General features: G+C 40.3%; 1 protein-coding gene across 1 annotated transcript in view; it reads right to left on the reverse strand.

Moving 5' to 3' along the window:
- Positions 1 to 17737, reverse strand: part of NCOA2 (nuclear receptor coactivator 2) — a gene marked incomplete at its 5' end in the record, with an annotated part of 73736 nt that overhangs the window by 2369 nt on the left and 53630 nt on the right. Inside the window, 7 exon segments of the mRNA NM_001323218.1 lie at positions 1921 to 2010; positions 7383 to 7581; positions 9863 to 10040; positions 10596 to 10830; positions 11332 to 11409; positions 12343 to 12621; positions 14205 to 14370. Coding sequence (NP_001310147.1) covers positions 1921 to 2010; positions 7383 to 7581; positions 9863 to 10040; positions 10596 to 10830; positions 11332 to 11409; positions 12343 to 12621; positions 14205 to 14370 — 1225 coding nt within the window.

Here is a 17737-nt window from a genome sequence, read left to right on the forward strand (position 1 = left end):
ATACAAAATGTTATTCATCAACATTTTCATCAGCCAGAGCTGCATTAGTAGAATAAAACTAAAATCACAGAGTGCCATGAGATGGACCCTTATCGAATATCTTCAGAAGCAGTTGACTTTTGTCCCCCCTTTCTCGTACCTCTCCAGATATTTTACATTACATCTTTTCTGTCTCTTTTAAAACATCCTTTAGACTTTTCCTCCATCTCCTATCTTTCCTCAGTGGTACCCTACATTTTGTTCTCTGCATTTGGTTTCTCTTAAGGCATCTAACTGGCTCAGCTGTGCCAAGAAATTCCTTTCAGGAGGTTTTAAACAGGTGTGTAAAAAGAGGTGGATATGATAAAATGCAGGCAGCTACTTCTTCCTCAGCACCTTCACTGCCTTCATTTCCTTTTATCTTAATACATCTGCAGTCAGTTACTGTTTTGCTTTCGCCTATTGCTCATTTTTGTTCCCCTCTAATGGTTGAAAAATTTAAGTTTTGCTTTTGGATTCAGCATAAAGGGGATTTAAAAAAAATTAAACCCATATTTCTGATTTCAACACTGCATACAAGTAGATGGCAGTAAGTGATTAGGTTAAGAACGGACTTCAGGCCGGTTATAAAGCAACTCCTGTAGACATCATGGGTTCGATCTGCCTGTTTTGATTACTTTCAAAGACCTCTTCTGGCAAAGTGTGTGTCACAGGCCAACAACCTAAATAAAAACCATCTCTCTTATGATGTTTCATATTCAGATCTCTGCCCCTTGCTGCCAAAAGCTCGCTATTGCTTTCCAGTCATTTTCCACATGTTAGCCTCCCTGAACCATGTTAGCGCAGAAGTTTCCCAACAGATAAAACATGAAGAAGAATAGAGAGGCTAATGCCCCTTGATTAAATATTTGCCTAGTGCTGTGCACCAAGTTGTTCAGGAAACGGATGCACGTAAAGCAGCATGCAGTAAAGCCTTACCATCCCTTCCTTCTGAGGAAAGGCAGCTGAACAAGCAGAGCAGCAGCCACTAGATGGTGCCTCCTCCTGCTGCTTGCACAGGCACTTTGTCCTGTGAACCATCCATGTATTATTTTCCAGAGCACAGGTTTCCATGCAAAGCTGCATAGGAAGGTCAGCTTCGTATGTTCGGATGGGTCTGCACAGCTGTGATGCTTGGAGCACGCAGGGAAAGTGTTGTGCTCCAGTTTCAAATCACTTCAGGTCTCAAAATACCGGGTTTGTTCTAACAAGCTTACTTTAAAAGAAGGTTATTTCCATTAAAGAAAACTCTTCCACTGAGGAGGGGCCCATAAAAAGCACCTAATTCATCTGACCACATGCCAAGATCTCTACCATGTCTGTCCTTAAATACTGCTACTGCCTGGAACACAAATCACTTTTGAACTAAGCAAACACTGATTACACCATCAGCTGGAGATTTGTGTGCAAATGAGTTCAGTACCACCACTCGTCAAGAACAGAAAGTAATAAATTAAATAATTCATGAAATTTTTGCCCTAAGTATAATGCAAGGAGAAGTGGAAAAACACTTAGGCAGGATGAAACACGAAATGGGCTAAGCATGCAGCAGTGTGAATATAAATCAACAGTCTTTCTCATCATCAACAAAATAGTCGTGCAATTGCTCAGTAAAAAGCAAATACAACTATAAATATAAGTCTGCCTAATGCAACTGTCAATTCAATAATGTAATGTATTCTGTTAATGTAAACATATTCTGTATTCGCTTCAGTAATGCCAGTGGGATCAAAGAAGGAACTTAATGCGGATGTCACCTAAAGTTGAATTTAAAAAATTAACTGTATAAGACTTAATTACTAACATCCTGGGTACTCTTAACTTTGTAAATAAAAAGATACTGCATCCACTCTAGACCACAGTACATTCATAGTTCAGTAGCCTTTGTACACCATCTCTTACCCGTGTTGCATCTCCATCCGGCTTTATCATATCCATTCCAGGCAGCTGGTTTGGAAACAGATTGCCTCCCCTCATAGCAGGATCATTAACCTATTGGTAACAAGATATTAAGGAGAATGAATTAAAAATATGTTGGGAAAAGGAGTGGAAGTTAAAGTAGAATAAACCACTAACCTACTTGCATATATCAACAACTATATTTGAAATGACAGTAATCAGAAAAGCAACCATAGAGCTGAGCACCCTTCTTCTGCAGCATGTGTTTGACTTGTATTATTCTGCTTCACAGTCAACAACGAAGATTTCATTCCTGATACTATGACCTCTGTTAGTATTGAACAAAACAGGCTCCATAAATTAGGTAGGTAATATTTGTAATAGGACTTGTCTGCTGTGAAAGTCCTGAAAGCTGAAACATATAACTACTTTCCTAACCTCAGTGACACACAGCTTTTCTGTTTTGACAAAACATCAGGTGATTTTTCAAAGCTTGGTAACACACGGGCTGAACTGCATCAACTACTGATTTAGTGTTAATAACACTAATGATTTTTTTGCTCATGAACAATGGGAGGAAGATAGCATTAAACAGGAAGATCTGCAGCTGCATGCTTTCCTAATTGGATGGGCTCAAAAATTTTATGAGCAGCCACAGGAAAGTATCAAAGCTGGGTATTTCTGCACAACTAAAGTGTCCGTCACGCTTAGTTATGTGGGAAGGATGGCTTGCCAAATTTACAGTCTTAATCAAAGGATTAAATCTTGCCATGTAGGAACTGATGTAAAAAACAAATCACTGCCCGTCAGCAAGGGCCTGAAGCACTACAAGATCCCTTCCTTACAAGTTTTACAGGGGAAAACATATCTCCCTGGAGAGTTTTGGTTAACTCATTTCTTTCTTGCTTCCCTCAGTTGAGGCGTAGGTGAAAATAGTGAAGAGAGTCTCCTTTAGATTTTGCTGGAAGCAAAAGGCTGTTTTCTGTGTCACCTGCCATTTAGGACTCTTTGGTTGCCAAGGAGAGGAAGTTGTACCACTGCTCACTGCAGCTGCAGCAGCTTGCTGCACCAAAGGAAGAAGACTTCAATTTACCACACCAAAGTCCTCTTGTTTCAGGTCCTCCTGTCTGTTTCTGTTGTTACTCACTGATTTTGAAGACTTGCAAAGCTCAGTGCAATAATATGGCCAGAAAGGTGGTTTCAAACTCTGCCAGAGACAAGACCGCTGTCTAACAGGAAAGGTTAAATCTTTTCAAAAGCTTTAAAGCTTTAAAAGCTTTAATATGTTTTAAAGCTTTAATATTTTTCCAATGAAATATTCAACTCTCAAAAAACTCAGTGAAGCACTGTAAATCTCCTAGCGATGCCATCCATGTTTTATAGGAGATGGACAGACTTTTTTAAGCTTGAATCAGATTTACATCAGAAAGGAAGAGAATCACACTATTTCATTTTGTAACAAAGTAGACAGTGTCAACAGTTGTAACTGCAAGCATTCAGCTAAGTTGAATGAATGTTTTAAAGGTATTTTCTGCTACTGATCAACTGGAATGCACAGGTCCAAATGTCTTTTCTATTTTCTTCACTAGACAAAGGAAGAAAAAAACAAATAAAAGGCAAAGCCACAAAACTGTATCTTACTGAACCGAAAGTAGTTTTGGAACAAAAAGACAAGTGTGTGATTTGCATTGTGACAGAGTTAGGAGAGTCATGGAAAAGGAAGCTGTGTGAAGTTCCAGTCACAGAAACTCCTTGTTAGCGATGACACAAAAATCCTGATCTGTACAGTAACAGGTAAAAAAACCAACCAATCAACAAAACAATCCTACAGTGTTTTGTTACATGGATGTATTTTCTTCAGAAGACCTTGAAACATAAAATATCCCACATGAACTGTGACTGCAACAACAATTCAATCAGAAAAGTAAGGAAAAGGACAAAGAAACTGAGAAGCGTTTATAATCTTTTTGAAGGCTAGTGAAAATGGTGTAACTACATAGGAACTGTGCCTAAAACAGGGCAGGACATGTTTTACAACCCTTTTGCATTTGAATACGCTACTACAGCTGCCTGATGATAAAATGGAACTATTTACAACATGTTTATAAGAGAAGTTTTCTTGCACTGTACAGCTCCCTTCATTGAGGATGCTGAATAAAACCAAAACACTCTTTCAAGGTAACTCTCAGTAAATACCATGATAGCTCTGACCTCAGGATTGCTGCACCTATGAACAAAGAGCTCCATCTGATCAGACAACTAGAGAGCGGTTTATTTCATAAACTAAAATGTTTTTTTCTTGCAGAGGCTTCAAATTGCTTCTCTGACAGCCTGTCAGAGGCAGAATAAATAAAAGGCAAAAACACAGCAGCAGTCCATTGCATGAACAAGATGACTACGATGAGGAGACAGCAAGGTACATGAATGGTGCAGCACAGGGAAGGTTTAGACTTTCTTGGCCCTAGAGAAGCTGCTTGAACAGAAGGAAAGGTACTGACCTGGCAGCCAGCAATTCAGCACCGATAATGCTAATTTCTGGAAGACATACTAGGAAGAGCAGCCTGGAGAGCTTCAATGTAGTTATAAAGGAGAAGATGATACTGAGACAAGGTCTCAGCCCTCAAGTACATAAAAATCTCTAAGCATTAAACATAGCAAACCCAGGGTGAACACAACATTTTAGGCATAATCTTCATTTTCTACACGGTGCTGCTGGCAGCAAGAGAAGCTGGAGATTATCAGTACGAGCTGCTAAACGTGAAAGCTCAAGATATGACTGTGTGATACAGTGTAGTGATTCACAGCGTGACAGGACACAAAGCCAAACAAATCTGTTTGGTACCAGAGGTAACACACCTGTTTCTCAGCAGGTAAATCAGCCCATGCACAGATTTTTACCAACACACTATATATGTTACTTCCAAAATCATCCAATAATACATGAAATGCCTTTTGAACGCCTTTACAGCTTCACTATTATTCATTGTGGTTAAAAAGAAATGAGCATGCAAAGTTAAAACGGTGTCTTATAGAACAAAATAACCCATAAAACAGAGAAAGTGGATAGCAATGAATAAGTAAAAGCACAGGTGATAGTGTAAAAGAAAAGACTGAATGAATGAAATAGCTGTCAGCAGAACTATTTATATCTCTTTATTGATAACATCTGTTATCAATATTTGTTTTTTCCTGTCTCTCTAAAAAGAAAATGCGAAGCAGCACAGCAAACATTCCCAGAGAGAAAAAAGAGAGAAAAAAGCCCAGAAGTGGCCTTCAAGCTGCCAGCTGCCCACATCTGACCTAGATGAAACATAAAAACATTTGCTGGCAGACTGCAGATGACACAGCGCTGGGGTGGTAAATCAGGAGGAAAACAGGTTAATGTTACAGAATGAGCCAATCTACCTTTGTTAAACAGACTTAATCTGACAAATGCAATTGAGTGTAGACAAAAGGGAGGGAATACACATTTGGGAACAAAGAATGCAGGTTTTGTTTATGCCGTTATCTAGTGGATCCGTATGATTTAGATGGGTATATCATGCTGTGGGTTTCAGTATGAATTCTTTGGCGTGACACTGTCACAAAGAGAGGCAAGGCAATCCCTCTCTGTACTGCAAGAGAAATTATAAGCAAAATTTGACTCTAGACAGCTTTTGTGAAATCACCACGGCCAGTTACTGTGTGTGCTTCTAGAAAGATAACAGAGTTTAAAGTATATTCACAACAGGGACCTGAGGGCTGAAAAATAAATACTGAGATGAATAAAGAAATTCAAGTGATTTGGTTTACTGGAAGTTAGATAAATGATATCTTGAAACAAGATCTAGTAGTCTAACAGGAAGGAAAAGCAGTGCAGCAACTGTGCCAGTGGAAACAGCTGTCTGCACTGGAAGTCTTTGAGATAAAACCAGATCTCCTTCCATAACGTTACATTGCTTAGTTCAGGTTCCTGGGGAAAATTATGGAGCACGTGCACGTTGACAAACCAGACTGCGCTGTCACCTTCAAATCTCAACTCCTTTGTTAACTGTTGCTTTATTACATTGAAAATGTTTAAGAGTAGATGCTTGGGAACTAGTAATAATTTAAAAGTATGCTATAGTTGGATTTAACAACTGGAAATATCAGAGAAGGTGACAGACTTGGCATTATCAGAATTACTTCAGGTCACCAGTAGGCAGCAGCTGTAAAAGACAAATGTGATCCGGGGCTAAATCTGTCAGCGTACTCTGAGAGAAATGGGGAAGAACTGGTGTTATGCACATGGCACTGGCGTTTAGAAGATACTGATTCAAACAGGAACAGGTGCAGAAAAAAGGAATGTAAAGGCTGCAAGAAGAGACAGAAACAGCCTGGCTTGTTTAACTAAGCAGAAAAAAAAGAACCCACCCAAAACCACAGAAAAACAACCATATAAACACAAAACAACAACAAGCGTGTTGATAGTATGGCTCTTTTTAACATACAGATAGAGAAAAAAGAAAACCATTGAAGTTAAAGGGCAATATTGGAGAAGTAAATAGCCTGTTGCCAAATTTAGGCTTAAGAAAAAAGACAATCTGATATGGTCAGCTTTAAATTGTAATTATCTCAGAAAAAAAAAGGCTTGCAATTTTGTCAACAATAGCAGTAGAAAGTACCAGAAGACATAAGTGATCTGCCTGCCAGCATTTCTAAGAAAAGTCTGTAATCTGAAATCTGCACATTAAACAAACCAAAGTTCAGTTCTGAAACAAGCATATGAACCTGTTAAGAGGACTTGTTTGTTAAATATTATTAATATTCCACGTGCACTTAATGATGAGCCTCCAAATGGAAATGTTATTTTCCCTATACCAGATGCCCTAACTAGCAGTCCCAAATGAAAGCAAGTGTGTAAACCTGCTTTTGGCAGAAAACAAACAGGCTACCTACTGGTTTAGCAATTTGTTTTATATGCACCACGTTACAGTATGGATTTGGAGCTTACAAAGATGCTAGCATGATAGTTGTTGAAGTTGACTGCTTGTGCTCTGGTACTACAAAGAAGCAGAAGTATTTTCTGCCTTGCCCATGCCACCATATTTCATTCTTACCTGCCTGCCAATCACCCTCAGCTTTGAAGGCTGAGCATAGACGCGGGCCCAGTCACTGTGCTGTGGCAACTTACCTAGTGAGAACAGGAGCTAGACTGGCACACATTTTGCACAGAAGTCCAGGAGCCAGTACTGTACGTGCTAGCTATAGTGGTGCTAGCCCAAATGGGAAATATAGTTGCGAATGATGCTCTCTATCTCATTAGTCAATGGTTATCTGAGTGCAGAGCTAAAAACAAAGCCTTTTTAACATAAACATTTCTTAAGAAAACTAATAAAAGAAACATAATGGCTTACAGCAGTTACAGCCCAACACAGCGGACCTGAAAAACTACTGAAAGTCACAGAAAACGCTCTAGCTGTCATCTCAAGTCCTTAAATTCTCACCTGCTCAGGACCCATGGAGGACAACCCTGATGTAGGCACAGAGGTCGCTGAGGTCATGCTGATCTGCCCTGTCATCTGGTTCATGTTGTTCATACCACTTGTGTTGGTTGCCATGGATACATTGATGTTCATGTTATTATTGTACATGCTGGTGCTTGCTTGCTGCCCAAAATGTGGTGGGGACTGTTGTGAAAACATGCTATAGCAAGGAATGGAAAAAGCAATGTGTCAGAATGCTGAAGCCACTACGGAACTGCTCTCTTTTTAATATAACTTCAGCTAGAATTCATACATATTGTTGTTTACCCGAACCTCAAAAACAAATAAATAAATGACTAGTTTTCAACTGCATCAGTGTCTAAGGAATAGATTTTCAATACGCAAGTTCCCATGTCTGTGCACAAAATCACATGCCTTTGCGTGTGGAACTATGGCAGAGTACAAATCTGTTACGTGTATGCAACAATGGCCAATTAGCTGCTGAAATTTGTCTTCATGTATTACAAATATATTAAGGAAAGCAATTTTTGGAAGAGAAGGAAAACACCTTTTTCCCCCTCCATTGTTAGCAAAGCATAGGACTGTTGAATCAGCATTGGATTTGATCTAATAAGCTTTCTTTTCACAGCAGAGGCTATTCACACATGTGTATACCAGATTTGCACATACAGTTATGGCAAGTGGGCTCACAAATATAGACATGCATTTGTGCAGAAATTTATTGACTAAATCTTTGCGTCAGAAAAATGTGGCACTGTAAGAAAGAACAGAACATCTGAGACAACTGCCCCTTATGCTCCTGTAAGGATATTTCTGAACAGCATTAAGTGTAACTGTGAAAGATTTCATCCCAAGTTTTACTCAAAGCCAAGTGCTCTCTGAATACTATCTTCCTTCTTGTTGTGTTAAAAGTCACATGAGAGGGTTTTTATATTTCCTCAAGACACTCTATTATTTACACATCAGTCTTTTCCACTCTTTAAACATACTCCAGCAGTCAATGAAGGAATTACTGCTGAATATGTGTCTGTTTATAGAGGATGTGGATTAGGCTGAAGCACTGCAGGAGGACTGCTGCATATCAGGTGGCACACAGCAGCCACCTCCACATCAACAGCTGACTTTCGCTCTCCAGATGTGGAAATATTTTCAGGGTTAGTGCTCAGCCTTGCACCCGGGTACTCCATTATGCTATTGCCACCCCTTACTGTTGGCCTGTTGTGAGACTTTCTTTAACAGAGCCCTTTTTGGAATGCAGCTACATTCCAGGCACAGGACCAAAGTCCAAAAGTCCCGTAATTCTCTTCCTTCTATTCCATCTCTTTTCAGGCCACCTAACCCCATTTTGAAGTTATTATCTGGATGGCTGAAAGAGTACACTACAGATCATTGTTAATACTCAGTGGCTTGTGTAAAAACATGTGACATGTCTCAGTTGTAGAGCTGCAGTTTAGCGAGCCAGCCATTAGCCTACCCCTGCTGCAGTTTCAGCAGAAGCCTTGGCAGCAGTAACTCTATCATCTGCAGATGCTTCATGAAATCAATGAAGGAGAGGTACAGTCAAGGATTAGGATGAGAGATAAATTGGTTGCTTTAAGGGGAACTTGGATCAGCCTCATCACTGAAATATTGTTTTTCTGGGTTTATTAAATATAACAAGCAGTAAAAAGATTTCTTGTTGAGCTGGGATAGTAAAAGCAGCGTGAAAGCTTTGGGATGAGACCACTGTGCTAGAGACCTGTGAGCACTCCAGCCTCAATTGATAGAGGTCAGTTATACAACAACCTGACAGATCTTCCTGTCTTCCACTGAAAAGCACAGATCATTGCCATCCGGAAACTCCTTGCTGCCTACACAATGTGTTCAACACCCAACCCATCTAATGATGACAGGTTGGTTATAATAGAGTTACACTGACTGGGCACGGGCCTCAATTGGAAAGGTGACTGCATGCATAAGGCATGCTACAATGCTCTCAGAGAATGATAGCTGATCCCAAATATGTGCAGGTACTGGAATGAACCTGGTCGCACTCCAGCGTTTGAAGTGGGAGGTGATATCCAGTCACCATAATTCCAGAGCAGTTTAGAATGCACAGGCTACGGCTCAGCTGATCCAGCCATGTGGAAAGCACTGTGGGAGCACAACATTAAAATCATATGCGGAAGAAATGCATCCACACAAACGTTAGGAGCTGGAGCTCACTGTGCAGCACAATTGCTTCTTAAGAACACAGTTTTTTATCAGTTATCAGAGACGAAGCAATGCATTGCATGGATGCACACCTTTTAGCTATGCACTCACTTTGCCTTGTATGAAGACAGTATTTAAGCCAATTCATCAAGCCAACTTGAAAAGAAATTTCTTTGGGGACAGGCCACTAGCAGCAAACAAATACATTTAAACACCCCCATAAATAAGTGTGGACCATAAATTACCCCATTACACTGCGTGCTATTTTTGTTTTGTTCTGGATTTACCTGTTTCCACCCATATTCCCTTGTGCCCACCCATTCATCTCTGTAGAGGACTGATAGGCAGGGTTAGCCTGAGTCTGCTGAATCATGGGGCTTTGTGTATGAGCCAGTCTTGGGGACATCAGTGGACTCTGAGGAGTGGTGGCCCCTGTGAAGCCTGGATCAGGCTGCTGACTGATTCCTAAAAAATAAGAAGAGAAAATTAGCCACCGTACATTCAGAGTTTAAAAAAAAGAGCTCAAACCTGCAGACATGTCTTTGCACTCATGTCACTTGGAATCTATAACCTTGCATCTTACGGTAGGACCTTGATTTAAAGCAAGATGTCATCAACTCAATACTACACATCTAACTTCAGAAATTATTTTGCTTAAGTATGTTGGTTACAAGCCACTCAGTGACGGCATATGACTCAGGTGGTATGAAATCAATTTCTATATTCGCTGTCTGCGCGACAACTCTGTATCTGAGCTTGTATTATAAAAAGAGAATATCTTAATGTCTCTTCATTTTCATAAAGCAATTACAAACATGTAGGAGGAAAGCACATCTATGGTTTAGAAGATGGTTTGAAGTATAACAAGCCAGCAAGAACAGACAGCAAATTTAGAATCAAGCGGAAATAACTTGCTTTGATTTTATCAAAAGAACTTCAACTTATTTTCATTAATGGGATGGGATCTTGGGGAGACAGTCAGGATAAAGGAGTGCTGAAATTACAAAGTAAGGACAGTACCATAGTTTGGAGGAAATGGGAACTGCTGCGTGTTCGCCTGTGGGATCCGCGGGTTGCTCATAGTTGCTGGTATGCCCCCAGTAGCAACCATGCTGGGGGTCATGCTCAAGCCCTGCCCTCGCATCATCAGTGTCCGCTGCTGCACCTGCTGCTGCTGCTGCATCTGCCGCTGCCGCAGGTGCTGGCTCAGGATCTCCCGTTGCCTCTGTGCCAGCATCTGTGCGTTGATGGGGCCCTGCAGGAAAAGCACCGCTACCTGTTAACAACCCCTGCAAAGGCAACACAACTGGAGCAGTCAGGGAGATCCTGGCTCTTCCCTCCTCCCCACCACACACCTAACATCAGATGGGGAAAAATCACCTTGCTAATGCTTCTGCTAGGAAAGACTTCCAACAGTGCAAGAGTCATCAACAGAAATAATAACGGCATTTAATGCTGAAGCAATTTCTAATTGCAAAGAGGGCTTATTATAAAAAATGCAGCCTTAGGAAATAAGAAGTCTAGTTAAAAATGCAGTCATATCTACTTCTAGTAAATAACTATCCAGCTTGGGTAAATATGGGACTCTAAGAAATAAAACAACAGGGAAATACCAGTAGAACAGTAAAATATCATTTAGACTGCATTATTATTTCAAGCTTCAACATTTATGGTGTTCACAATATTGTAGCTTAGACTAATTTTAACAGGAAATGGGAAAATACAGGGATCTGTTTTAAAGAACTGTTATCCTCACCTGCGTTGGCACCCCGGGCCTCAAAGACAGGTTCATATTGGAGACATTGCTGATCTGATTTATCAGTGGCTGCCGATTCTAAAGGGTAAAAATAGTTCTTAGTAGGATAAAAAGAAAAGGGAAATTTTATATGTATCTTTTTCTCAATCAGTAGGCTCAAGGGTTTGAGGACCCAGTTGTGCAGATGCCAGTAGAAACTAGTTTTCCTGCTCAAGTCCTGTTATTCATAGACTATACAAATAACAGCACTAACACAGTCTCCACAGTTCTAATCTTGTTCGAGTTTCAGACTGGATGTTGATGTTGACACCAAATCAGACTCTGTCCTGATGTTTAAAGGCAGGAATGAACAATCTTTCTTTCTCCAATATCAATATATCTTTTAAATAACACCATGAACTTATACCTTTTTAAATGATCCTAAAGTATACCAAGGAAAAAAAAAAAAAAAGAAGAAGAAAAAGGGATGTAGGTAGGTAATATCTTAGGATGCAATAAAAAATGATGCAGATTACTGGAAGATTCATAGAATAGAATCACTAAGGTTAGAAAAGACCACTGAAATCATCCAGTTCAACCAACAACTCAGCACCACTTTGCCCACTATCCCATGTCCCTCAGAGCCACATCTTCATGAACATGATGGTGACTCCACCACCTGCCTGGGTAGCCTGTGCCAGTGCCTCACCACCCTTTCTGAGATTAAATTTTTCCCAATCTCCAACCTGAGTCAAGATATAACAAACAGAAACAGACCTATGCAAGAAAAGGCTCCACTGTGGCCTTGCTCAAGGAATTAGCAAGCCCCAGGCTTAAAAACTGGGCATAATTTTGTGCAATATTATGGAAAGGATAAGGGAAAGCTGCAAGAAAAGATAAAAAACTAAGAATGTGAAAGGTGCTGTTCCAGAAAACCTCATTATAGCTTTAGTTTAGGAGTGAAACTATTGTTTTTTAAGCACACATGCAGGGCAGCCCAAGGGGGCCGATGTGGTGAGGTTTGTGCCATACCTGCTGTGCCTGGAGACGGTGCTGCAGCTGGAGCCGCAGCTGGTTGGGCTGGCTCTGGATGATACTGGCGGGCCGTAGGCCGGGCCGGGGCTGCATGCGCAGGGCGGCGTAGCCAGGGCGCTGCCCCATGGCGTGGAAGCTGGGGTCCTGCATGGGCGCGTAGCTGCCCTGAGCCATCTGAGCCTGAGCTGTGTACTGCTGGGAGAAAACCTGAGCCTTCTGCTCCAACAGCATGCTTGAGTCCTGGCCGGGGAAAGTCTCTGGGTCCACAGCCTGGCTCTGCAGAAATATGGGAATGACATAAGCAGTTGGTGGGATGTGGTTTCCACATGACTGTCCGAGACTAATACCACCTGCAAGAACACCCTTCCAGCATATGAACACTTTTACATAGCAAATTATGTAAAACTGTTTTTTCTTTGTATTATTATTGCATTTCTTTTTTCTTATAAAAAAATATAATTGCATTTTGGTGTTACAACACATGTTCATGAAGACAAATTCCACCCATCTTTTCTCTTCTGTTTTAAAAACAATGACTTGCAATCTTTGTAATGTTTTCAGCATAATAACTTTATCATTATGTTAATGAATAAAAGCTTGAAATGACAGATTTTGTAATAAAATCTGTAAATAAAGCAATGGTGGGATATTTTTGCCACTGAATCGGAGACAAATTCAAAGACATTACTAATGAATAAGGATGAGAAAGTAGATTTTGATCAGTATCTTTAGACAAAATAACAACTTGAAATAAAGATGCCTAAAACTACTACTGAAGCTAATGGGAATAAAGTGCCTTATTCTTTCAAACTGATTACCCATTAGCATAAAAAGCAAACACAACTCTAAACTCTACTTTAGATAATATTTGCTCTTGACAAAATAATTTTATAGCTTATTCCACACTGTCCTGGGAAACTGGGTTAATCTAAATTTCACTGCCCTCATGAAATAAAGATATTAAGCTTTTGTAAGATGTGTGATGGATATTTAAAAAATAACATATTCCAAAATGCGACGGTTGTGTTATGCGCAAAACACTTTAGCCATTTTTACTATGATATTCATTATACACAAATATATTTAAAATATATTTGAAATAAAACATTTTTGGGCTGTTCTATTTCAAAAGTTATATAACACTGCCTAGAAATTTCACAATGCAAAACTGAAGTTCACCAATAAATTACTCTGTGTTGCACCAAGTCAATTTTGGGAATGGTTTTATGTCCAAAGCAAGATTTCATCAGTCCTATTTCATAGTTACAGATAGTGCATGGATGTGGAGAGATAGAAGTAGTATATAAAACAGAGATAGTTAGAAGTTAACACCAGGCTGCTAATGAACTCTTGGAAGTGAAATGGATGTTCTAGCCTTGTCTGAGAATATGAAATCATTATAGAGGCACACATGGCTGTTTCAGAAATACAGTTTTGATGTCAGAATCATCAAGTACGGGCTTTTCTTCAAAAGCTAGTTTTTTTTTGTTGTTGTTTATTTGGATACGTATTTTTTGCTCTATATAGGACTGAAATGGACCAGAATCAAATGAAAGCTAGCAAAAAGTAAGCAAAAGCCTTTGATTTTTCAGTTTGGGTCAATTTAGCTTTATAAAGCAAATGGGCACAGCAAATGTCAGAAGAACAGCAAGGGTTGCATGGGAGATGCTGGGAATTAAAGCTGGGGCTGAAGCAAGCTTTTCAGGTGACAGCAAGCTCTTAGACCAACTTCCACTAAAATAAACTACTTCATCTTAGCTTGTAAGAAGTAACTCCCTTCTGCAACACACATTTAACCTCCATCTTAATCTATCCTTTAACCACACTATCTAATGTATGTAATGCAGATTCCACTATACCTGGCTAACGAGTTCTGGTATTCCCAGAGCTCTGTCGATTTCTTCTAAGCCATCAAAGTTTCTTAATGCCATATAAAGCTGATCCAGGAGAGCACCTTCATCACTCGGTGATTCTGATGAAGGATGATTACACAAGAGATCATCTGGTGAGCTGCCAAACGGTTGCCTGTGAAAACATGAACACTGCATTGGTAAACAGCTACTGAAGGCTGAGAAGTAGTGTCAGAGGATTAGTAGTCAAACTGAACTAACAAGTGGAGACAGAGATTACTTTAATAGCTGTCAATTTTGTCTAGAAACCTATTCTGGATGAAAGTTCAGCCTCCCAAAGAAATAGCTAAATAGAGTGATTAATGCCTGTCAAGACACTTCAGGCACTGCACATTCAACAAGCAAGCACACCCAGTGCACCCGACTGCTGACTGCCTACTACAGAGAGAAGCATATCAGCAGAGAGGCATAGAAGTCAGTATAGAACACAATCACTGAACATGGAAAGCTAATTAAATTTATCTTCAGGTAACTGTAACCTTGAATTTTAAATATTTCATCAAGTTTACAACCACAAGTAGAGAAAAAATTCATTTCCATAGTTACTCTTAAATGTTTTTCTAACATGCAAAGCAAACTGAAGAGTCACAGAAGGGTCCAAAGATTGCCTGAATGTGTACAAACTGAGCAGCTGGGAGAGCTGGCCAGAAGCAGGAAAAAAAGGACAAAAAACCAAAAATGCCTTTTTGTTTGCAGTAAAACACTGTAATAACTCAGCACATCCTACGGAATTGCACACTTGGGTACCAGTTTATCTACTTGGCTATATGCCTCAGAAGAGCATCAGCAAGAATTTGGGTACTGCCAGGCTGATGTAGCCCTACAAACCCTACCTACCTCACTCCTGGATTTGTATGCAAAGCATATGCACACTTACAAAGACAGAAGAAATGTTTATTCATAACCTAAAGGAGGAAACTTACTGAGAAATAAACTAAATCTGAAATTACACATTAGCAGCAGACAAATGACATGTTTTTGCTTTGTACTGTTCACACACTGTAGGGCTTCTACACCATGCACAATGCTACAAGATTACAACAGCAAATATTAAGAGAAAAGCATTCTGTGAGTAAGGGCAGCTACTATGAGCACATCATGGTAGAATCCCACCCCAGGTAATTTACTCAAGAGAAGACAAAAAGTGTCATATACTGAGGGAAAGAAAAACACTATATGAGAAGCCTTTTTGCATGCTTGTTTGGTAAAACAAAGAAGAAGACCATGATTGAGTAGTCAGTTTCCACAATGAGATAAATCATAGAATCATAGAATGGTCTGGGCTGAAAAGAACCAAGATGATCATCTAGTTTCAATATCCTACTATGTGCAGGATTGCCAACCACCAGACCAGGCTGCCCAGAGCCACATCCAGCCTGGCTTTGAATGCCTCCAGGATGGGGCATCCACAACCTCCTTGGGCAACCTGTTCCAGTGCGTCACCACCCTCTATGTGAAAAACTTCCTCCTAATATCTAACCTAAATCTCCGCTGTCTCAGTTTAAAACCATTCACCCCTGTCCTATCACTATCCACCCTTGTAAACAGCTGTTCCTCTTCCTGTTTGTATGCTCCCTTCAAGTACTGGAAGGCTAAAATGAGGTCTCCCCAGAGCCTTCTCCAAGCTAAACAAGCCCAGTTCCCCCAACCTTTCCTCACAGGAGAGGTGCTCCAGCACTCTGACTGACCATCTTAGTGGCTTCTCCTGTGGACCCATGCCCAGAGCTTCACTTCCTTCCTGTACTGGGGGCTCCAGGCCTGGATGTAGTACTCCAGATGGGGCCTCACAAGAGCTGAGTAGAGGGAGACAATCACCACCCTGTCCCTGCTGCCCCCTCTTTTTTTAATGCAGCCCAGAACACAGTTCCAGGCTGCACATGCACACTGCTGGCTCATGTCCAGCTTCTCATCCACCAGGACCCCTACATCCTTCTCTGCAGGGATGCTCTCAAGGAGATCTACACCCAGTTTTTATAAATGCATGGGATCGCCCTGACCCAAGTTCAGCACCCTGAACCTCATTAGGTTTTCATGGGCCCACTTCTTCAGCCTGTCCAGGTTCCTCTGGATGGCTTCCCTTCCTTCCAATGTGTCAGCTGCACCGCTCAGGTTGGTGTCATCTGCAAACTTGCTGAGGGTGCACTTGATGCCATTGTCTCTGTCACTCATTGATGAAGATGTTGTAGAGCACCAGTCCCAAGAACAACCCCTGACAGACACTACTCGTAACTGGCCTCCACCTTGACATAGAACCATTAATAACAACCCTTTGGCAGCATCCAGCCAACCAATACCTAATCCACTGAAGAGTCCATCCTTCAAATCCACACCCCTCTAATTCAGAGAGAAGGATGTGGTGAGGGACCATGTCACAGGCTTTGCTTTTAACATATATGGTTGTCATGAAGGTCTACTCTCTATGTCAAAGCTGAGTAGAAGAGATGCACCACTGGGCTATACACCTAAAAACACCCTGAATAACAGCAAACAGGAAAACTAAATGTGTACGCATATGACCTATCTTTAACACACTGCAAAAGCATTAATCAATCTCATATACAAAAAAGTTTCAACTCTCAAGATAGCGTTATAAATCAGCAAAGATCTTCCAATTAAATTGTTTGCGAACTTTGAAGTTGACTTATAAATATGAGCAGGAAAAACAATCAATCCATGGGGCTAGCAAAAAAACCTCACCCAAACTGTAAATGGGCATGAATAGATACAGTAAGAAAAAGTTTAAAATATTTGCTAAGTTCTTCGCATTAATGAATAATTACTGTTTTTCCAGCTTCTTTTATATACCAGAATGACAGTGTTTAACTTCTGTCCCAAGTAATTATTTTTACTCACATTTTGACTTTGTAAGGAGATACATGATTTAACTGTCATGCAAACAATTAGATCATAAAAATGAAAATCCCAGAGCTTAATATAAAACAAAGTGACAGCACCAAACAATTCATCACTTCTGTTCTGGTCTAGATCATCAAAATACTTTCAGACGCAATGCGACAGGATTATTTTTTTCCCACCATCTCTAGCTATGACAAAACTGGAGAATTATCTCCCCGGCTTGCTGACCAAATTCTGGGGCCCTGTATTTTATGGTTATGGTATCATTTATAAAGTGGTAAGTTATGTCAACAGTATTTTGGTATATGTGCATCCCATCAGGGGGAGAATTAGCACTAGGATGCATTTTGAAAAATGCGAGTAAGTAGAAAAGTAGCAGAGAATATGCCACAATGTTAAAGTTACATATAATATTGTAGGACACGCTTTCGGAATGAAAATTAAGATAACGCAGTCAGAAGATTCTACTTTCCTTACACACTTTTTTTCCAACTGCTTCCTCTTCATTTCCTTTTCTGTCCTCCTCCCATCTGCTTCTGGATATTCTTACTCACAGAGTTCAAAATATCTCAATATTTCTCCTTTGTCTGTCCATTTTACACCACTTACATAGTCCACACCTCTCT

This window comes from Coturnix japonica, chromosome 2 (assembly GCF_001577835.2).
Source record: "Coturnix japonica isolate 7356 chromosome 2, Coturnix japonica 2.1, whole genome shotgun sequence".
In the NCBI taxonomy this organism is placed as follows: domain Eukaryota; kingdom Metazoa; phylum Chordata; class Aves; order Galliformes; family Phasianidae; genus Coturnix; species Coturnix japonica.